The 24,255-nt window shown below is 40.8% G+C and overlaps 1 protein-coding gene across 5 annotated transcripts in view; it reads right to left on the bottom strand.

The window, feature by feature from the left end:
- The window catches only part of chst15 (carbohydrate (N-acetylgalactosamine 4-sulfate 6-O) sulfotransferase 15), a 214,197-nt gene that overhangs the window by 27,536 nt on the left and 162,406 nt on the right, over nt 1–24,255 (bottom strand). For all 5 annotated transcript variants that reach the window (XM_063071865.1, XM_063071866.1, XM_063071864.1 and 2 more), the window contains 3 exons: nt 18,206–18,905; nt 13,203–13,542; nt 3,692–3,835 (listed from right to left, as the gene is read on the bottom strand). In XM_063071865.1, the coding sequence (XP_062927935.1) occupies nt 3,692–3,835; nt 13,203–13,542; nt 18,206–18,703 (982 nt within the window). In that variant the 5' untranslated portion in view covers nt 18,704–18,905. The remainder of the gene's footprint in view (nt 1–3,691; nt 3,836–13,202; nt 13,543–18,205; nt 18,906–24,255) is intronic.

Genomic DNA, 24,255 nt, shown 5'->3' with positions numbered 1-24,255 from the left:
TTTTTGGGTTTCTTAGTTTTGTGGCTGTCTGTTAGAAGATAAATCTCAAGGTTGTATAATGTATACACACTTTAGTAATAAATGCACTTTCAACTTTGAAAATACAATTGCTTATCAACTTCCATGCAAGACTCCATGAGATTGTGCATGGCCTAACAGAGTAGTGGTACATAATGGATGCTGAGTTCACATTGAAATAAGCTGATCAAGTGGAAATGGACGTTCAGCCCCCAAACGCTGTTGCGTGTTAAAGGCCAATCCTAATACACATTTTGTTGTCGGAGGCTTATAAATTATGCACTGTAAGTTAATGGATGGCCAGTATCATATCAGCACATCGACATTTTGTAGGAATGTCAAGAGCAGTGTTTGTGTGCTTAATGTACAGTATTTAGCTTCCCCCACCCACAATCCATTATTCAGGTAAGAAGATGGGTTAGCCATTTCATACTCACTGAGGACGTAACACAGGGTTGCCAACTTTCTCACTCCCAAATAAGGGACAAAAGTAGCAGTCAAATACGGGACACTTGTGTTTACCCCGAGAAAGACTACCATGACCATGAAGCCTTGCGCGGGCACCTGTGTGCACATAAGTGACGTGCACATACGTGACGTGCACATGCGTGTACGTGCCGATTTTTTTCTACAAATCAGTTTTAGCTTAATCTTCTCGATTCTATTAAGTGAAACTGCACTGTACATACATTATTTCTACTTTATATATGCTGTGTATTTATCATATCATTCCTGCTTTTACTATATATTAGTGTTATTTTAGGTTTTATGTGTTATTGGTATGATTTGGTAGGTTATTTTTTGGGTCTGGGAATGCTCAAAAATTTTTCCCATATAAATTAATGGTAATTGCTTCTTCGCATTATGCCATCTTGGCTTATGAACGGTTTCATAGGAACGATCTACCTTAGCAGGGGGAAATATGGGACAAGGGCGCTTCCGTATGGGACAAACCAATTTAGTCCAATATACAGGATGTCCCAGCTAATACGAGACAGTTGGCAACCCTAACTTAACAGCATCCTCGTTTATATGAACATCCAATAGAACACTACTTAAACAGTAAACGTTAATGTAAGATCAGAATCTCATAGAAGTTTAAAAAATACATTGATAGTCCAGAACAGGAAAAGGCCATACTGTCAGGAAATTCCCTTCCACATGGGTTGTCAATCCATACAAGTATAATACAAATTTGTTTACTAATTTTACACATGCAAATGAACTTGTGAAGTGTCTTTCTCAGGGTAGGTGGATGGGACTCGGCCGCTTAAACTGTTCGGCACATCCAAGGTGGGCCAAGGGCCTGCTTGTGCGCCGTACTTTTCTTTGACACTATGACTCTATGGTGCAGTGAAAAAATTAATCCACTGCTGAAACAGTAGATTCATTCTGGTGAAAGAATGGAACCATTATAGATGATATGGTGTAAGGTAATTGGCGGAAACGCACAAAATTCACAACTACCGACATGGAGATGGGGTTCACTCGTCTGACACGATCACGTAATTACGTATAGTTTTTTCTACTGCGCTTTATGGTCAGTGCTTGGAGGACAATAAAGAAGTTTGTTATGGTTTTACTTAAACTTAAAACACCTCTGCCATTTTATTTCTGAAAACCTACAGTATCACTGCATTCACATCACATGTTGAGTGTTTGCTGTAACATTCCTTTATTGAAATTTAAAAAAAAATTCAACCCACTTTATCAACGGGACTACTTCATATGATGACTAATCGCCTGTGTGCCTTGGGCCGGAATTATAACTGAAAAGCAATTCAAAAGATGCATCTGATCAGGAGCTCAGCTCTCAAACAACTGATCAAGTTTGGATCTGTGGCAATTTAGATTACGGTCTCATGCTAAATTTTCCTGACTCTGGCTGCAATGTCAAAAGCATAATCTAATTCAGAAACAGGCTGGGAAGAAGCAAATGTACCATTCCGCTCAGGATAGCTTTTGCAAACACAGTTAGCTACTTGTAAATTATCCTGGGTTCTTAAAACAGTGTTGAACCTGTGATCTAGCCGAAAGAAGCACAGATAGTTGTTTGTAAAGAATTCTAGAATATGCAGGTCTCGATGTTGAAAGGACTCTGCTGATTCTCGAGTCAGGGGAACTTAAAATAAACGGTGCTGCAGATTGTAACATCGAAACAGCCAGCTGTTGGCCTCCCTTCTTTCTGTGGCAGGAGCAATATCTCTCTCTCCCTGTTGAGATGTCAGGGTGTTGGGGTGAACAGTAGTTTTTGATGATCATTGTCTCTGGGGGGCTTGCTAGTGCTTGCATGGTGGGTGGTGGGGACTGATATTTTTTGCTGGAACAAGTGGAGGGAGGGGAGGGAAGCTTTGGCATTCTAATATTTTCTGTCATTCATTCTTGGGGGGGAGGTCTTTGTTTTGTGGAAATCTGCTAAGAGTAAGGATTTCAGGTTGTATCCTGTATACATTCTCTGACATTAAATTGAACCATTGAACAAGCACACAGAGCATATTACGGTGGTATTTGCAACTACGATTTGATATCAATTACGCTTCTGCTATGCAGTCAGGCATAGCAAGAGGCTTGCCAATGAATCACTTCTATGCTTAGTTTGAGTTGGATGAAGTCAGAGAATCAAAACAGGGGAAAAAGAACAAAATGTGCTTTAACAAAAAAAAAACAAGTGAAGAGAGATGAAATTTTGATAGCTGGTTTTACTTGGAATTGGTTATCTAATAAAAAATCTGATTCAATAGAATTACAGTTTTCGTACCACAATTTGACTGAACTGCTATCAGATTTTCTTTTCGTAAGTTGAACATTGAAACTGCATTGAATAAAATACTAGTTTAAATAATAACACAAGAGATCCTGCAGATGTAGAAGGTTGAGGGGGGATTTGATAGAGGTATTTAAAATTATGAGGGGGATAGATAGAGTTGACGTGGATAGGCTTTTTCCATTGAGATTAGGGGAGATTCAAACAAGAGGACATGAGTTGAGAGTTAAAGGGCAAAAGTTTTGGGGTAACATGGGGAACTTCTTTACTCAGAGAGTGGTAGCTGTGTGGAACGAGCTTCCAGCAGAAGTGGTTGAGGCAGGTTCGATGTTGTCATTTAAAGTTAAATTGGATAGCTATATGGACAGGAAAGGAATGGAGGGTTATGGGCTGAGTGCAGGTCGGTGGGACTAGGTGAGAGTAAAAGTTTGGCACGGACTAGAGGGGCCGAGATAGCCTGTTTCCGTTCTGTAATTGTTATATGGTTATATGTTGGAAATCTTCAGCACACACACACAAAATGCTGGAGGAACTCAGCAGGTCAAGCAGCATCTAAGGAAGCAAATAAATAGTCAACATTCTGGGCAGAAGGACTGGAAAGGGTGGGGGGGGGGCAGGGAAGAGAAGCCAAAATGAGAAGATGCGAAAGGGAAGGAGTACAAGCTGGCATGGAATATGTGAAACCAAGCGAGGGGGAAGGTGGATGGGGGAGGAGGAATGCAGTAAGAAGCTGGGAGATGATAGGTGGAATAGGTGAAAGAAATGGTTTGGAAAAAGCCATTTACTCTATGTTAATTAATTAACTTCAACCATACAATGACAATCACATAACAAGTTACTTAGAGAGGTTCAACTTTTGGGAACTCAAATAATCATCTTAGTGCAGCATCAATGGATAAAATATCTCACCAATAATCATATTGCTGTCCATTTCTTGTTCAGCAGATGAATTGGATATCTGATTCTGAATCTGATGTGCTGCTAGATCAAACAAATCCAAGTAATCTTCAATTAGATAGCGGCCATGGAATCCATTCCAGGGCTGAATGATCCCTGTAGACAAGAGAAGCTTCAACTCAGGAACGGTAACTTTTTTCAACTTGAACTTCTGCCCACATTGAATTGGTCTCTATTAATGTGCTAAATTTCAAGACCGTACAATCAAAATTGTGTCAAGTGTTTCAAATTGTGTTTTTGTATTGTCAAGTAAAAGTTATTAGTTTTAATTAAGTCTGGAGTTGTTCTTGCTTCACATTTCAACAGTATATTGGAACAAAATGACTAAGAATTACTTACGTTGTGTCATAGCAATGAATGTTACTTAGCTAACAACCCTTGAGTTTGTGGTTTAATTTCCTCCCGTGATAAATGTGGAACTGAAGACATTTATGGAGTAGCACCATCAATCTTATCAGATTGGTCAAATTCCCAGACTGTACCCTCATGGCCTTCAGGGTAGAGAACGTGTTACATCCACACACGCAAATCTGGTCTGCATGTGACTTCCCAGTTTAGTGTTCTGCATTACTCTCCTCGTGTGCTGCTGCATGTGGTAATCATCTTAATTCCAACAGGGATTACTATTATCATTGGGCCACAATGTTGGGAATCCCTACTATGCATGGATATTTCTTCTCAAATAGGCCTATCACTAACTTTTCAGTGAAACAAGATGGACAATAAAAGTTCCTTTCCCAGCTTTCACTCAACTAAATAAAAATACAACTTCAAGGCTCGAAAATAGTAACCATTTTCTGCGTGTCTATCCCCACATATCCATTCAGATCGAAACAAGACTTTTATGTGCCTGCTGTTAAACATTCAAGCTTTGCACAGCCTCCTCGGTGGCAGATCCCCACTGCCCTCAATCCCCAGATATTTCAAAAATTTATATCCTTCCACTTTGTAAACTTTAAATGCTACTAATGAGCTAGCCAGAGAAAATCTTTATTATAAAACCTTAAACTTTTAACAAGCTAATTAAAGTCTGAACACAAACACATCCAAAAAATGATGTGTTAGTGAAGTGGAGCGTAATGCTGAACTTATCCAGATTTATCCACCAGACAGAGAAACCATATTATGAGAATCGGATTATATCCCAATTGAATTACTGTCAGTTATTTCAAAACCACAATAGTATGCCTATACTTGCCTGCCAAACATTAAAGCCCTTCTAGCTTCTCAGGAAACAGGGCACACATCCAAATCTGGCTCAAACATAGAATGTCAATAATAATAATCATTCCTCCAGTTACGTGTACAATACGCCATTGTATTCAATTTTTAAGGGTTCAACAGGAGAGAAAAAAAGACTTCTGTAGAAAAATATAGCAAGAATGGAGAATTTTCTCTGAAGCAGTCTCGGTCTGTCAGAATTTCTCGAAGCATGCTATTAAATGGCATGCTGTAACAGCAAGTGACACCGTGGAGGTGTAACGCCAGACTACCTCTGCTATAACGATTACATTCAAAGTGAAAATTCAGTCCTTCACTGTAGACTGCATCACGACTTCAAAAAGAGATGATTCACAAACAAACCTAAATATAAAGCCACAACATGAGAACTAAGTACACTGGAAGTGCAGTGGGGCAACAACACTTCTTAGACAGTTCCTAGGAATCCATGCCAGGTTTGTGGGTGATTGAAGCCAAAGCAGGAAGTACAGTCTCTTCCACATCGGATCAAATGATAGCAGGTAGGGTGGATGGGTAGTTTCTCACACACTACACTCCAATTGTGTTGGGCATGTGACCAAGTGGTTAAGGCATTCCTCTAGTGATCGCAAAGTCGCTAGTTCGAGCCTCAGCTGTGGCATCGTGTTTGTGCCCTTGAGCAAGGCACTTAATCACACATTGCTCTTATCTGTGTGAGGAGTGGCGCCCCACACAGACTTCCAATCTGCGCCTTGTAAGGCATGAAAATGCCCGACATGGGCCTCTCATGGTCTGAGTCGACGTTCCCTCCCTCCCCACACTCCAATAGTGTGCACTCCTATTGAAGCTTCTCATTCTGAGTACATTGGCTCCACTTTGTGCTCTCGTGGGCTAGGGATCCCTAAATATCAATGAGGATACTGACTTTTTCCAAAATCCTTTGCCTCTTCCTCTGTTGGTCTAATAATCACTTTCCATGACAGAATGCAGAATAGAGAATGTTTCAAGAGTCTAATGTTGGGCACTTTGGATTGTTCAATGGAAACTTCCTGTAATTTGGATCCAATTTCTGCAAACATTGGCCTGGGAGAGGCAGTTGATGCTTGTTCACTTCCAGTGACTTTGGAGGACTCTGTGCAGATAACTTTGGCAAATCCATCCAGTGCCTAGAGGTGTCTACTGCAGTGGTTCATGCCTCAAGAATGTACAGGAAGGCTGGCGTCATTGCTGTCTGGTACACAATGAGTTCTTGATCATCAAATACCTTTCTTCTGAATTGTCCAAGGTCTTCCTTTGCTAAGCAGTGATTTGCAAAATATGAGATGTGGACTATGTACCTTGATTATCATTGTACAGCTGGAGAGGAGCTTTGCCTTGTTCATGTTGAGTGTGAAAGTTATTCTCTCATACACTTTAGTAGGTGAATTGCCGATGGCTTGGAAATTGATCTCCGACAACACGTAAACCTAAATGTGTGCCTTCTGCAGCTCAGCTCCTTAGGTTTAGACAGTCTTGGTACCGTTGACTAGGTTGTATGTGTTCTGTTAGCTTTGAAAGCTTCTTGGAGGTACCATGCAACATTGTGGAAAGAATGATCAGAAAACTGTTGGCCAATGATCGAGCCTTGCTTGAATCCAGTCATTATTAGGATTGGCTGCTACAGACCTACAAATTAAGATCATAATTTACGTGCCACCATGGAGTAAACATAAGATGGAGGCAAATTCCTGTGGTTAACTGAAGTGGAGGAGAGTGCTCCATATTCCATTTTGACTAAGTAAGGGTGGGAAATTCAATAAGTGCTCTGTTTCTTAGTTTCTTAGGACTGGTTGGGATTTGGCCTTTTTTGATTTCTTTTTGGTCAGGAGGGACAGCAGGACACAGTCTGGTAGAATGGAATCATGGCTCTCATTTTAAGGATAAGTCCTGTTTAGGAAAGTGTTTGAAATGTACCTTCCTGCTCCTTTGTCATTGATAAGTTCACTTTCAACTTTGGTCCTCAGTGGGGTGAGTGCTTGTGTGTTTGGGTCATAGATAGTTCTGACAGCGCTAAAGAACGCACAAACCAGGGCTGCCAAAACGTTGCTGAAGCTCCTGCATTCATTTCACCTCCCATCACAATTTCTTTTTTTGTATTTTGGATCTCTGTCTTCAGTTGCCTGCAAAGCAGTTTATTATCCCTTGGTGAAAAGTTTAGTTATGATGGCGCTGAATGGCAACTCCTTTGCCTACATCTTTGGAAACAGCTCCATTTCCATCTTTAATATCTCTACCTTTCCCTTTCGGGGTTTTTTTGAAGATCCTGACCTGGAGTTACACACTGACTTCGGTTCTTTGCGGGAATAGGACTCACCCTTGGGATTTCATGCCTGGCCATTTTTCAACATGCCAAGGATGTGGCTCAGAGCTTAGTTCGCCTTCAGAGGTCCGAGTTCTCGTGGCTCTGGAGACGGGCGGATCAAAGGTCGGTGTCCTGGCAGGAGATCGGTGTTTCGTGGGAGTCAGAAGATCTCTGGCTGTGTGCCCAGAGAACTGAGGTCTTTGGGCACAGAGCTCAGAAAAAACAATGCAACAGACTTTTAACATCATAAACCAGCGGGTTGTTTGTTATGTCTCCCCTTTCGCTGTGAAACGGAGACACCTCTTTCTCCCTTATTAAGGAGAGGAAGAGCCTATGGTATGTCGAATACCAGGTGAATGAGTAGTCTTTGGGGTACTGCAAGTCTGTGTCTTTGCTGTTGCTTTGCAGCACGCTTGAGTGCTCGGTGGTGGGTGCCAATACTTCTTTTTTGCTGGTGGGAGAGGGGGGGATTGTTGCTTTGCTGCTGCTTGTGTGTGGGACGGAGGGGCGCTGGGGGGGGGCTTTGGGGTTCTAACATTTAACTGTCACTCATTCTTTGGGGGCACTCCTCTATTTTCATGGATGGTTGCAAAGAAAAAGCATTTCAGGATGTACATTGTATACATTTCTCTGACATTAAATGTACCTTTGAAACCTTTGAAGTTAAGTTCCCAATCCAAGAACACCTTATTTTTCCGGGTAATTTGCTCCTTGATTTGTTTTTCATCCTCACCAACTCTTCTGTCCTTTTCACTGTCTCCATCTGATCCGTCCAGGTCCTCCTGTACACACCTTGCTTACCTAACCACACCTTACCCCCTTCCCACTCACCTTTAACACCCAGCACCCTATCTCCCAGTTTTTGTCCTTTCCACTACCTACGGCACTTGCCCATCAGCCGCACCTTCCTCCCATCTGCCCACCCCATCTCCCTTATTTGGTTCCATACTCCACCTTCCATCCTTATCAGATGCCATCATTTGTAGCCCTTTGTGGTTTCCCATCTATCTCCATCCTTTTTTCCCGCATCCGTTTCCCTCTGTCTATCCTCCCCACCTTGAGATAGAACATACAAGATAGTACAGGCCCTTCGGCCCACAATGTTGTGCCGACTCTTGCCAGCTCATGCCCCACACTTACCCCTTTATACCGTTATCTGCACTCTTTCAGTTCAGGTGAGGGTTTTTAACCTTTATTTTCCCTCCACACAGATGCTGCCCAACCCAATGCAGTTGTCCAACAGTTGTTTTCCAGTCCATGTCCTATCATCTGTAATCTCTCTATTCCCATTCCTGAATCTCCCTGGCAGAGAAGCCAAGACATTTCCACCAGCGTCAGCCATGGTGAACTTCCAGGTGGCAGGAGGTCACTTGTGACAAAAGATTGCCCAAAAGGGATCACTATGGGTTGGGGAAAATTAGCAGGATACACTGAAGAGTGTATCCACTGAAAGTAGCCATTCCTTGAGTAGAGAATTCCAAAGTTCGAATGACCAACCTCTTATTGATACTGTGAGCCCTGGCTCTGGTTCCAACCATTACAGACATCATCTCCTAATCTACCCAGTTTAATGGCTTCCTCACATGAGCAATGCAGTATGCCAAGTGTCCATCAGTCTTATGAGCTTGGCAGCTGTGATCTCCACAGCAAACTGATGGAAGGTAAGGGATTTACACTTGAATCAGGGTGATATTCAGACTAAAGAATACTTATCCAGATTTTTTGGCAATTTCCAGATTTCTGGAGGTTGTGCAATCGGGTGCTTCTTTGGTGCATCAAAAGAAAATTATTTTAAATTTTTACAGTTAGTATTAACATCGAGAATATTTTGACAGGAAAAGTTTGTTGATTTTCTTTGCAAAACCCTCGATTTTGGAACTTAATATATTTTTCAGCTTATTTTGCTCTATTCTGAAATTGTTAAGAATGTCTGTAGAGTGCTTCCTTGGGACATTCGGAAGTTTCACTAAGCCTAGAGCACTCTGGTTTATTTTAAAAGTTTCTCAGTTGGGAAAGGTGCATTCAGAGCAATAGGAAAAATAAACTCACATTTAGATTTTCAACAGATGAAGTCCCCTTCTTGTTCTGTCTTTACAAAGAAGCTCACTCTTTCCAATGCACCATAATTCACAACAAACTCCAGTGAACAGTTCTATACCAATATACACCCTCATTATTCACCAAGTCAACATATCGCTCTTTTCTCTCTCTGCTCTTGAATTGAATCCACAATACCAACCTCCCTTTCCTTCACAAATTCAAACTAAGGTTACTTTATTTCACCCTTTTCAATTGAACAGTCATACTGGCACGTTTTCTGCTCCTATCTCCATAGCAACAGCCTTCTACTTTTCCCCAGAATCAATGCTAATCCACAGCTCCTACCTCTTGTACTTTTAGGTGTGACTGGCACCACTGAACTGCAAGAGCATAGCAGACCCCTATTTGCAATAAATGGAATCTTGTTGTTAAAAAAAAACTTTTATTCATAACAAGGCCTGACAACATTATACATGAGTTTGAAGGATATGCTGCTGATATCACAGGAAGGTAAAACATTAAAGGTGTCCATAAGAAGCTACTGAAGTGGGCAGCATGGTAGCACAGTGGTTAGCAGACATCCCACCTCTCCCGGAACTTCCGGGAGTCTCTCGCAAATTAATAGTGGCTCCCTGATGCCCGCAAATTGTATATAATGTCCCGGAAATTGATTTTTTTGAGAGCGAGCGTGAGAGAACGCGCGAGAGAGAGAGAGCGCAAGAGCAAGAAAGCAAGCGCAAGTGAGAGCGAGAGCAAGAGTGAGAGAAAGCGCGAGAGAGCGAGCGCAAGTGAGACAGCGCGAGAGCAGGAGAGCGTGCGCGAAAGAGAGAGCGAGCAAGCAAGCGCGAGAGAGAGAGGGAGAGAGAGCGAGAAAGCAAGCGCGAGGGAGAGCGACCACGAGCGAGAGAGCACGAGCAAGAGCAAGAGCCAGAGAGTTTCAAAAAAAGTCAGAGTGGCAGAGTGTTCCAAAAAAAGAAAATATAAAACGTACGTCACCCCAGACTACACTAAAGAGTACCCCTGCCTAATAGAGGTCAAAATAATGACAGTGTTGCTCGTTGCACTGTTTGCAACAGTGACTTCTGTATTGCCCATGGTGGGTTAAGACTGTAAACGACATGTTGAGGTGAGTTTAACAGGTGTCATTCGTTCAGTAGCGTAGCTAATGTTATTTAAACTAGCTGGCTAGCTGCTAAGGAGCTACTCTATTGCAGACATCCCACCTCTCCCGGAAGTTCCTGGAGTCTCCCGCAAATTGATGGTGCTACCTCCCTGAAATGAGTTTTTGCAGGGTGGGATGTCTGGGTTAGTGCACTTTATAGCACCAGTGATCAGCAATCGGGGTTCAATTCCTGACGCTGTATGCAAGTATGGAGTTTTTAGTTTGTAAGTTCTCCCCGTAGCCATGTGGGTTTCCTCCAAGTGTTCCGGTTTACTCCCACATTCCAAACGTATATGGATTAGCCAGTCGTGGGCATGCAGGAGGCATGGCAACACTGCGGGCTGCCCCCAAGTACATTGCTGGACGGTGTTGGCTATAAATGCAAACACTGCATTGTTTCGATCACATATGGTAAACAAGGCTCATCTTTAAATCTTTCTCTATAAATTTCTTGCAAAGTAACTGGACTTAAAAGCTAGGAGACAATGCAATTTATGAAACATAAAACATGGCACCGGTCCCATTTTACACTGAAAGTATCACAGTTCATTGGACTGGTTAGCATTATGCGGTCACACCACTGTATACAAGTTAAATATAAATACTTCAGTTCTCCATTCTACATTCCATGTCACTTCTGACATGGAATAGGAGTTATGCAGCATATTTATTTTACCATCACAAGCATAGCATTATAATCTCAGAATTAATTTATAGGAATTATTGCTTGTAAACTCAGAGCCAGAAATTTAAACAAACATTTGTGACAATTATTAATGTCTTTCTTTTAGGGGATAACTGAATGCCATTGCTGCAGTAACTGTGGGAATGACAGGAAAGTCTTTCTAGTCCCAGCAGATGACTAAATTACACAAATTAGAGACCATGAAATATAATATCCCACAACTCGTGCACCCATATTTAAAATATAAATATAGAATAATGACTGGGTTGTAATCTGTAATAAGGCAAAATGCTAAATACTTAGATCATGCCAAGTTGTGCAATTGCTCCTCCATACCCTTTCCCCACCTCCTGTCCTTTATTCCAGACCTTTAAATGACCAAAAACCTGATAGTCCATACACTTGTTGAGTTCACCATCATCTGCAAAATTGGTGAGTGAAAGCTTGATTTGGCCTGGCCATTTAATACCATGAGTTGCCATAGTGATAACCAACTTGTAACAGGGCCAACACTGGCATTATTCCATTCCTTCTGCTAGTCAGTAAGCGATCGCTGTAGATTTTGTTCAAATTCTTAACACCCATTAAATTCAAAACTGTATAAACTATTCCATTTCACCCAATGCAAATTTTCTTTTGAACTTTGTACTCTTTATATTTAAAATATGTTAAATCAGTGACTTAATTAAAGCAACAAAAATACAAAATAATGATTTCTGTTTATTATTATTCCACCATCTGCTAAAGTCCAATTTTAAATCACTGATAAATCAGTTTCCTAGTAAATTATAACAGGAAACAAGTACTTAAAATCTTTCAAAATACACATTTTAGTGCATTGTACCTGGCGTAATTCCTGAACCTTTCCTGAAGGCCTGAAAATAAGTACAATTATTGAAAACTCCCAACAGTGATAAATTCCTTTAAGAGTGTGCCTTGCATAATGATTTTAGGATCATTGCTAATATAACAGAACATGAGGTGTGGTAAATGCAAATTTCACCCAAAATTCTCTATTTTTTTGTGGTAGTTATAGTTGAACTGTAAAGCAGCATTATATCCTTATATTTATAACCCATAATTTTTGTTTCACATAGAATCAAGTTTTTACACGTCTATCCTTGACAATCCATTCATACATTTCAAAATCAAATCTCTTCTCTGAGAAGAAAATGCCTGTCGAAAGGCCCCAAGTAGCAGCAGTCGCCCAGTTTCAGAAGCATCCTTAAGAAATCTTCTTTTCCAGCACTTGTTCCTATTTTTACACTCTCGTCATCATATTGAGACTAGATTTGTGCATGGGACTCTGAGAAAAACCGGGCCAGACTCCAAAACAAATCTTCCCCAATTTAATAATTGTTGAATCATTTACCACTGAAAATATGTCTCACTCATTCCTTGCTGTTGAATACTCTGGTGCTGATCTACAGTTCCAGTTTTAGTGGTTTGTCTATCTCCACCTTTAGACATTCCCTTATATTCTAAGTGAAGATAATGATTATACATTTCTCACCAAAATCAAATTGAAAAACTATTAATACTTATCTATTTGTACATTAACACTTTTCAGTAAATTTTCTCCATCAGTGCGAATAATGTTACTGTGATTTTTTTATAGATCTAAATACATTTATTATTATTTCTCATTTTTCACCACTGCACCATATGAACAACACTGATCATATTTTGCCTTTTATTAAGTTTTTTAAAAAACTATCTTAATGCTTTTTTCCCCTTTCATTCACAAAAGAAGGATGGGGTGGTTTATTGGGTCCAGTAATTGAAATGGTAACGCACGTAAAAGTTGCTGGTGAACACAGCAGGCCAGGCAGCATCTATAGAAAGAGGTACAGTCGACGTTTCAGGCCGAGACCCTTCGTCAGGACTGCTGCTGCGCTCACCAGCAACTTTTATGTGTGTTGCTTGAAATTCCAGCGTCTGCAGATTTCCTCGTGTTATCGAAATGGTAATGCAGGTTTAGTAATAGCAAATCTTACCTCTGCAAAATCACATAAACAGCAATTTCACTACTTACCAAACCTTTTTCTTGTCCACCAGTGAGGCTCTTTGACAATGGAAAAGCTCACTTCAGGATGCAGTCTAAGTCTGTTATACAGATCAGTAGTCCCACACTTTGGCTGTCCGATTATGTAGAAATATGGAAGACAGCGGAGGCGATAATGTTCACCATCGTGGTGTTGCAAATGTTTCCAAATGACCTTTCTCAGGTAATCAAATATCATTTGGAAATGCTTTGTGTGCAAAAAATATGCATTATTCTTGTAGGGGTCTGTTGATGCAGTTCCCGTATATTTCATGTACCAACAATGATTCTTTACATTCTGAAGAAACCTCCTTGGAATAACTGAAAATATCTGTAATGTGAACATAACAAAATATTGAAAGAAATCAATACTTCAGTACTTGCCTTAAATTGTATTGACCTCACGCTGCTAAATATTTAACCACACAATTTTATTTTCAGAGCTGTTGCAATGATCATCTGAGATAACATCTGAAAGCACAGATGGCTATATTCAAAGCTTGCTAAATATTTATAAGAAAAAGTCTTGGGTAATATACATTACTGGGTCAGTATGATCTTTGCACCTTCAAACAAGCTATTAAGAATATAATTTTGTTCTTTCAGTCTATTTTAAAAACTTGTGTCTTTTAAATTCACATTGACGGGAGTGCAGAAGCAGAAGGTCTCAGGCAAAGTATTGGAGCACAAACCCTGCAAGGAGAATTCAAATGGGTTATTTTCTTTAGTGAATAGCACTGGGGCACCTGCACCATATTAGAATTTCTAAAATTTTAATATTTCGACAAACACATCTATCATCAAGGAACAATCTACTCAAAAGTTAACCAAGTTCTATGGGAACATTATCCTGTTATAGTTAAACTCTTTACTACAGATGTAAGGAAACACATCAAAAGACTATTTTGAAGTTTGCACAAAAGTACAAAATAGGAAATAGCAAAATAAACAGCCCAATTATTACTAGATTTGAATACTAATTTTTTTAAATGGGAGATATTAAATGCTATCTTTATTTTGATCTCTTTTACACTGTTACACAATCAAAACAGCTTAGTATGCTGATCTGAAGGCTAAACATATCAAGTCAAGTTTATTGTCATTTAACTACATACATGGATAACCATATAATGTATGTAGAAACAAGACAATGTTTCTTCAAAGCAGGGTGTAAAGCATACAACACACATAGCACATAATAACTTATGAAGGATAAAATCTACAGATGAATTACACATAAATAACAAATTAAAAACTGCATTAATATTAAATATTGTAAGGTACAGAACAGATTAACCAGTGACACTTTGAATATGATGCCACAGGGAGTTCGGAAGCCTAATGGCCTGAGGGAAGAGACTGTTTCTCATTCTAACCGTTCTTGTTTTTATGCATCATAGCCTTCTGCCAAGTCCAAGAGGATGCTGGATAGATGGTTGGGATCCCTAATAAGACTAAGAGCCCAGTGTACGCAGCGCTGCTGATAAACGCCCCCGATGGATGGTAGGGAGACCCCTATGATCCTCTCAGCTGTTCTCACAGTTCTTTGTAGTGACTTCTGGTCCGATGCTCAACTGCTCCCAGACCAGATGGAGATGTAATTGTCAGGATGCTCTCAATGGTGCTCCACTGAAACACAATTAATATGGGGGGGGGGCGGGGGGAAAGGCCTTCTTAGGAAGTGGAGGAACTGATGTGCCTTCTTGTTCAGGGAGGTGATATTAAGAGACCAGGTGAGGTCATCCATGACGTGAACTCCCAGGAACTTGGTGCAATTAACTCTCTCTATGGAGCGGCCATATATTTGTGGAGGGGATGGGGTTCATCTGCACCTTCCTGAAGTCTGCAATGATTTCCTTGGTCTTCTCTACGTTCAGGCTTAGGTTGTTCTTCTCTCAGCAAACCACCAGTTGCTCCACTTCCTCTCTATTCTCCGACACATCATCATTTTTGATAAAGATAACCACTGTTGTGTCATCTGCAAACCTGATGACAAGGTTTGAGCTGGGTCCTGCAACACAGTCATGCATCAGCAGTGGGCTGAGCACACAGCCCTGGAGAGCGCCAATGCTCAGCATAATGGAACAAGAGACGTTGCTGCCTGCACGGACTGACTGTGGGCTCACTGTTAAGCAATCCAGTATCCAGTTGCAGAGGGAGGTTCTGAGACCCAGCAAGGGCAGTTTCCCCATCAGTTTCTGGGGTATGGTGGTGTTGAATGCTGAAATAAGGTCTACAAAACAGTAGTGTGGTATATGAAACCCTGTTTTCCAGCTGGGACAGGGCAGAGTGCAGGGCAGAGGCTATTGCATCGTCAGTGATTCGACTTGAGCCATAAGTGAACTGGAAAGGGTCCAATGTAGCCAGGAGAAAGGCTTTAATGTGCTCTATGACCAGCCACTCAAAGCATTTCATAATGGTTACTGTTAACAATTCAATCACATTATAGTGGCAAAGTTTTTACTTACAGGTCAAAATATTTGCATTTCAATTCTAGTAACTGTATTTGCTTGTTTTGGTTACAGATTTAAAAGACCTCAAGGACATAGCTGAAGAGCAATCTACTGTCAACAATACTCCATTAAACAATATTGCACAGGTAAAACTGGTCGTTTGTCCTGATGTTGACCGAATGTCCTGAAGGCCACGCAGGAAAAGGAGACAGAGGATCCAGTTGGATGCAGAATGCCTCATAGCCGCAACTCTTTAACAATCTCCTGGACCTAGATTGGCTTAGAATGAGAAGGGCCTTCCCATCAAAACCTTCATGCACAAATAGAGCATCAGTCTCACTGCATTAAGCTCTCAAGCCAGATCATGCACCTCCTTTAGGTGTGTGTGTCAGTCAGGAAGGTCCATGGTCATTGTTAAGGTTCAAGCAGTATGTGTACACATGAGACTGTTTGCTGTGTGCTGTTCCCTGAGACACATCAGCTGAGACAAACATTGTCTGAAACTCTGATACATGAAGCCATATGCATTCAGATGTTCTACTGAGGCATGAGCTAGATTGGGTACAGGTTCCTTCTGTCTCTGGACATTGAGAGCAGGCCCATTGTAATGACTTCTTAAACAGATCACTAATGGACTGTATGCAAAAATAAAAAATAGTACATGCTTAGTATTTTAGGATGTTCTTCATGGACTGATGTGAGAATCAATATGCATTTTGCATAGTTCTGGTTCAAAATGCATTTAGTTCTATCAAATTCAAAATTGAAGTAAGTTAAAGACCATTGGGTGAATGGAAGATAATGGTGTTTTTTTACGTCTGTTTTTCATCTTGAATGTGTTTCTGGAACTGTTAGAGCCTGTGATTTACACTTTGGAGATCAACTGAGAAATCCAGCACTTTGTTATCTCCAAGAAGATTCTGGGAAGTGAGCGCAAGCTCAAGTTCAAACACCCTCGAGGAGAAGAAACTACGCGACTGTGAGGCACGTGCTGATGTTTGACTCCATTTCATTGATTAAAACTTCCATTATTTGCCACTCAAAGCATTGGGGAAGATTGAAACATTGAGAAGGGAAGCGAGGGTTTAGCACCGACTACCTGCCTGCTGGACGAGGAGCCTATGTGGCCTATCACTGTGCCCAGAAGGTATCCCTCTGCATTCAAGCAGTGTCTCTCTTTCAGTGACGTTGCAGGATGTTGCTGCCGTTCTGCTTTTATGCAGTTGGACTATGCACTTTGGATTTTTTAAATCTTATGGTTTTTGTATTCTGTGTTGTTGCCCGTTCTTTCTCATTGTTTTTGTGTGGGGGTGAGTGGGGGTAGTGGGTGATGTTCTTGTTGCATTTCTTACGGGGGAGGGAGGGTTGATGATGGTGTTGCTCTTCTTTTCTGGGCATGGTGGTGGGTTTGCTGTTTCTCTTTGAACTGACGTTCATGGTTTTCTTTCTTTTATGGCTATCTGGAGAAGAAGGGTCTCAGGGTTGTATACTGCATACATACTTTGATAATAAATGAACCTTTGAACCTTTGAACATTGGGGGAAAAAAGCCATGATTGAATGGCAGTGCAGACTTGATGGATTGAATGGCCTTATTCTGTTCCCATGTCATATGATCAATCTGTAGTTAACAGATACCAAATACCAGAGATGGATCATTTTCCAATTTTGTACATTCTTACTTAAGAGTACAGCAATAAGTGCAACTTGGAGTGAACGAATACTCCAGTGGATGTCATGCAACTGTGTAGTAGATGACATTGGCCAGAAGAGCACATGTATTGAAGTTTTGCTTATTTTTGAAAGGTGCTATAATTTACTTACATGCATCTTGATTTCAGAACATTTAAGTGTGTGTATTTGGAATCACAAATCCAGAGGTCTTATTTCAAGTAGTTATGTAAATTGAGAACATTATACAGTTTTTGTATCCTTTCAAAACACTGTAAAATCCTAAATCTGCAGATGGGCAAGGTTAACTAATACTGCGAGACATCGAATATTAAAGTTGGAATCTTGTTTTATACCACACATCACTGAACATCAAGGTAGCTAACTAACTATTGTATTAATACTCAAAATGTAATGCTCCAATTTCAAACTGTGCAAAATGGGAAAGCAATAATCATTACCAATTAAATCTTTTTCAGCACCAATGAATGGGGACATTCAGCACGTCATGAAATTTGACATACAGAGAATATATCTGGCTTCAGGATCTAATGGCAGTGGTTGACACAGCAGTGAATACGTTATTTCAATGTCTGGAGCAAATAATGTTTATTGCTAAGTAAAATTCTATTCAGTTTCCAACTAGTTTGCTACATGGTCCAACTTGTAAACGTGGCATATATGGTATCATTCAGATCACAGCCCTGAGCTAGATTCTTAAATCACCTAAATGGGGTCATTAAAATTGTTTGCACTCTCTATACTTTACATGTTAAAAATCTAAAGGTTGCAGAAATAGTCACGTAATGCATGTTGACATTTTATTGGTAAACAGTGATTTTATATATAAAAAAATTAAATTCCAACTTACATGTGCTTCTTCTTTGATAAGATCATTCCACTCTGGCAGTCTTCTTGGCGTGAGTTGAAGTTTGAAATTGCGGGTTTTAATAATGAGTTCAGATTTTAAATAATTAGTACTTCCAATCCAATTTAGTGGAGAGGAAAGCTCATCGGTGTCATCCTCAAACTCTGTCGAGTCCAGTTCTAGGAAGTTACTATTTGTGCTGGTACTGTATTGGAATGGCGATGGAGTGAGCAGTAGTCTCTGTTGGTTTCTGGTTAAAATATAAGATGCCATTACTAGGCATAGTATTATTACACCCAAAAACAGGGTGCCCAGTTTTGCTTTCCACGCAAAAAGATATCCACTCCATTTAAACCTGCGTTCTGCTTTGACCTCCAGTGTTGCAAGCAAATTCATTGGTTGCTGCTCAGCTTCATAAAATAGTCGAGGTGGTTTCTGAAAGTCTTTGTTAAAAGTAAATGAAGCAAACTTATTTTCTGTACAATTGGGCCTTGACTGCATCTTACATGGCCAAGCATAGGTTCATGGTATTGGGCTAGTAGATAACTACATCTCCAGTTGAGGTCCTTGGCTGTTTAATTTTGGCATCCTACCATTGAAATGGCCTCAGTTGAAATGTAGCTTGGCACAACCTTTTTCCTAAGCCCATGTGAACACCCTTCCTGACGTCAGGCAGTGGAGATAATCAATCTTTAAAATCTACCTGTAGAATAAAGAGAAAACCAGGAGTTAATATAAAATAGTATCCTATACATGCACTCCGCTTGCCCTGTTTCACACACCCATCCAGTGGTGTTGTTCACAGCAATACCTCTCAGCACCAAAAAATTATACCAGAAAGTATTCACTGTATTAATTATGCTAAAATTAATGCTAAAGACATTCAACAAAGCTCTGGCATTTCATTTCAGCTGGCAATTACCAATATAATTTCTATAAAAATATATAATATCAATTTACACATTAAACATCACATGGAGGATATTTACCTGTGCCAAAGAAGGTTATTTTTGTCACATTATTTGACTGTCTTTTATTAAAAATTATAACTGCCATGATAGACAAGAACCTGTAATCATGTTTTCTTTGTTGCCTTCTATTTGAAAAAAAATCTGTATATTGCAGAGAATTTAAAAACGCAAACAACAGGAATTCTGCAGATGCTGGAAATTCAAGCAACATACATAAAAGTTGCTGGTGAACGCAGCAGGCCTGAAACGTCGACTGCACCTCTTTTCCTAGAGATGCTGCCTGGCCTGCTGCGTTCACCAGCAACTTTTATGTGTGTTGCTTGTATATTGCAGAGGACAGTTTTGGCTGATACATTTAAATACAAAATTTAAGATACATTTAGCTTCTATGTTAATAGCACTGAATTAGTTTTATTTCCCCCCCACACAGAATAACACATGCTGATTCTTGCAAAAATATCAGAGGATGCATGGAAGTTTAATGAAAATACACTCAATGACTATTTCATTAGGTATGATAATACAAATATCTAATCATCCAATCATTTGCCAACAACTCAATGCATAAAAACACACAGACATGCTCAAGAGATTCCGTTATTGTAAAGAGCAAACATCAGAATGGGGACGAAATGTGATCTAAGTGACTTGGACTGTGGAATGATCGTTGATGCCAGACAGGGTGATTTGAGTATCACAGAAGCTGCTGATCTACTGGGATTTTCACACACTACAGTCCCTGGGGTTTACAGAGAATGGTATGTAAAGCAATGGTATGTAATGGGGTGTATGGGGTGTCTAGGAGGGGGTAGCACCTCTGGTGGGGGGGCCTGCCGTGCCCTTTTTCAGGGCAGCTCGTCCACCTTTGGTCCCCACCTGGCGCTCAGCTCTCACCTGTGGCTCCAAGTAGCTGTAACACGCGCAGTGGCCACACCCCAGTAAACCGTCTCGGCAGACGGGCCAAACCAGGTGAGGGTAGCCAATGGAACTTCAACCCTCGGTGAGGTAGGGGATCTGTCTATCCCAGCGTGTGAAGCCTGGCCCTGGCAGACTGAGCGGAGGAGACCGATTAATGGTCCAACGGTCAAGAAGGCAGGCCCAGCAGGCATTGTGGAGCGCTAAGAGCGCGGCAAGACACGTAGATGTCCTGGTCATCCACTTCAGCAGGAGAGGTCTCCAGCCGTAACGGTTGTCCGTGCCACTGGATCAAGGTCGCTTCTGCCGAGAGAGTGGGATTGCCCCTGTGCAACAGCTGTTCCACTTAAAACTCCATCATGTACAGGTTTCACGTGTCTTCTTTGAATCTGAAGGACTGCCACTAATGTAAAGCAAAAACCATCCAGTGAGCAGCAGGTCTGTGAGTGAAAACACTTTGGTAATCAGAGAGGTCAGACTGCTTCAAGCTCACAGGAAAGTGACAGTAACTCAAAAAAACCACATGTTACAACAGTGGTGAGGAGAACAGGACCTCTGCCGAAGCATGAAGTGGGTGGGCTACAAACAGATGACCACAAATGTATTACCGATTATCACATCGTTTATCAGATACAAGAGGTACCTGATCAAGTAGGCACTGAGAGAAGAAACATAACTACTTAGACACTGTAGTGAGCCTTGATAAATGTGTGATGTAGCCATTATACAGCAAGCTACAGACGCTTTTGGCTAAGGACCTGCTCCTGTTAGCATCAATAGCTGCTGAAGAAATAGGCTGCACTTTTTCATACGGAGACATGCTCCATCAGGGACCCAGACAAAAGCTGGATGGGGTGGAATCAAAGATCAGGAGAGCAAAGGTGACTAAAAAAGCTTCTTCTGGCATTCTAGCACAAACATCGGGTGTTCAGAAGGTCAATAGGAAGGTCAACTGGAGGACCAAATGGAGCAAGGTGAGGGAGACTGGGATTGCAGGTTGTGAGGAGGAAACGTGGGTAGGGAAATTAAGTGAGGTTTTGGTCAAGCACTGTGTTCAGTTGTGTGGCTAGGCACAGCTCAGATACCATCTATAAGTTCCCCAATGTCACAGCCGTTGGCAGATGAGGAGGTATACAGGAGTGAGATAAACTGGCTGGTTGAGTGGTATCTCCAACAACCTTGTACAATGCCAGTAAGACCAAAGATTTGATTGTGGACTTCAGGAAGGAGAAGTTGAAGGAACACACACCAGTCCTCATCCAGAGATCAGGAGTGAGCAGTTTCAATTTCCTGGGTGTCAACATCTTTGAAGATCTATCCTGGGCCCAAAATATTGATGTGACTGTGAAGAAGGCTTGTCAGCAGCTATATTTCATTAGGAATTTGAGGAGATCTGATATATCACCAAAGACTCAAGCAAATTTCTACAGACGTACCGTGGCGAACATTCTCACTGGTTGCATCACTGTCTGGTAAGGAGAAACCAATGCGCAGGATTGGAAAAAGGTCTGACCTAACCTTCTCACCATCGAGGACATCTTCAAAAGGCAATACCTCAAAAAGGTGGCATCCATCATGAGGGATCCTCACCATCCTAGACATGCCCTCCTTTCATCTGGGAGGAGCTACAGAAGCCCGAAGATGTGCACTCAATGTTGTAGGAACTGCCTCTTACCCTCCACCATCAAATTCCTGAACAGTCCATGAACCCATCGACATTACCTCACTATTCTGCTCTCTTCTTGCACTATTTATTTATTTTCACAGTTCTTATTGTAACCCAGAATATTTTTTATCTTTTGCATTGTATTGCTTTCACAAATCAATAAATTTCATGACAAATATCAGTGATCCTAAACCTGATTCAGATTCTAATTCTGATTCCATGGCAGGGCATCCTTTTTACATTTTTACACCATGACATCACATACAGTCGTGCAAATATCATCCACTGCAAATAAAGAAACGGCAGGTTTATTGACTGACTTATTTATTTATTGAAATGCAGTGTGGAATAAGCCCATCTGATTCATCAAGCCACACCACCCTGCAATAATTGATTTAATCCTAGTCTAATCACAGGACAATTTACAATGGCCAACTAACCTACCAACCAGTACGTCTTTCGACTGTGGGAGGAAACCCATATGGTCACGGAGAGGACGTACAAACTCTTTCCAGACAGTGAACCCGGGTCGCTGGTACTGTAAAGCGTTGCGCTAACCACTATGCTAGAGAGTTGTCCTACAGCCTTGGGGTTACCATTGCTGGGCAGCCAGCTTCTTCCAAACTTACAAATTGTACACGAACTTGTAGTGGTGTGCTACAGTTCAAGTGTAACAGGAATCTAAAAGTCTAAAGTTAGAGAAAATCCTGGAAATGCTCAGCAGTCAAACCAGTAGCTGTAAAACGAGAAACGTTTAGTATAATAGATCATTATGAGATTTGGCAAAGGTTGGAGACGCAGTTGAATCAGCATGCTAGCATTAATGATCTATAAAAGTATATATTTAGCCTGGACCATTTAAAAAGAGATTGCATTATGGTGTAGTGGTTTGCACAGACTTGCAGCATCTCAGTATTTTACATTTAGTGCACTTGTTTAAAATTAATATTACAGGATTTCAGATGCCACCATTTTAACTGAGTCAATAAGTTTTTGCTTCAAGAGGACAAGAGCCTTGTAACACTTACTATGTGTACAATCGGCAAAGTGTGTCATTGTGTTCCTGAAGTACAGGCCTACATTGAACTGAAGTTAAGCAAATATTGACTGGAGCTTATTCAGAAGTTAATTGCTATTCAGGGAGCAAATCAGAAGACTGGTATTGTTTACTGAATCCAATTAAGAAAGTGGAGACATTATGGTTGGGTTATTTTATGTCATTGCTGAGTTTCACCATTGATTCCAAATGCTCTGACTCTATGCTCTATTGACTCACCCACTAGTTGACAAAAGATGTTTACAGTTCCCTCAGTAAGTCAGAGGAGAAAATGGTATGTACATTAAAAGCTTGTTTTGTGGGAGGATAAGCCTTAACTGAGAGAAAGAGGGAGAAGGGCAGATCTCAAAATGACCTCTAATTATCTCAAGGACCATCAGTGATCTTAGTGCCTTTAATGAAAAATCAGTATGCCCCAGACCACCAGTTATAGTGGGCAATAATGCAGGAAATCTAATCGTTTTATTTAAATTTAAATCTGTTACCCACAAATTGCATCTTGAATTAGCTATCCTTGTGGACAAGCAACCCAATTCTCATCTAAGGAAGGATAGACTTCCCACAGAAGGAATGTGGCAAAGTGTCTCTGATTCCTGGGTGCGAGGACTGACATATGAAGGGAGATTGTCAACTGGCTTTGGATTCATTAATACTTAATTAAAACAAAATTCTAACAGGGCTGGACCTTGTGGATGAGGCAAAGATGCCTCAATGGGCTGGTATTTGTGGACTAGAGGTCAAACTTACAGGATGAGGAGAAATTTCTCCACTGTGAAGGTAATGAACCTGTGGAATGTTCTACCACAATGTGCTACAGAGGCCAAATCACTGCATGTCTTTAAGAAAGTTGATAATTGTTTAGACCTAAAAGAATCAGAATCAGGTTTATTATCGCTGGGATATGTCATAAAATTTGTTGTTTTGCAGCAGTAGTACAATGCAATAATAATGAAAAGCTATAAATTACAATAAAATGTATATATTACAAAATTAAATTAATTAAGTACTGCAGAAAGAGAGAAAAATAGTCAGTACTATTCGTGAGTTCATTATCCATTGTGTGTCTTCAGGCTCCTGTACCTCCTCCTTGATTGCAGGAAAGAGGACATGTCCTGGGTGATGGGGATCCTTACTGATGGATGCCATATGTTTGAGGCATTGCCTTTTGGAAGTGTCCTCGGTGCTGGGGAGGCTAGTGCCCATGATTGAGCTGATTGAGTTTACAACTTTCTCCTACCCTGTGCAGTGGCCCCTCCATACCAGATGGTATTGCAACCAGTTAGAATGCTCCCCACAGTACATCTGTAAAAGGTTGCATGAGTCTTTGTTGACATGTCAAGTTTCCTCAAACTCCTAATGAAATATAACTGCTGTTGTGCCTTCTTTGTCATTGTATCAATATGATGGGCCCAGGAGAGATCCTCAAAAGATGTTGCCACCCAGG

Source organism: Mobula hypostoma, chromosome 19, assembly GCF_963921235.1.
Source record: "Mobula hypostoma chromosome 19, sMobHyp1.1, whole genome shotgun sequence".
NCBI classification, from domain to species: Eukaryota; Metazoa; Chordata; class Chondrichthyes; order Myliobatiformes; family Myliobatidae; genus Mobula; species Mobula hypostoma.
The sequence above is the reverse complement of the archived record's forward strand: the minus strand, read 5'-3'. Positions and strand labels throughout refer to the sequence as shown.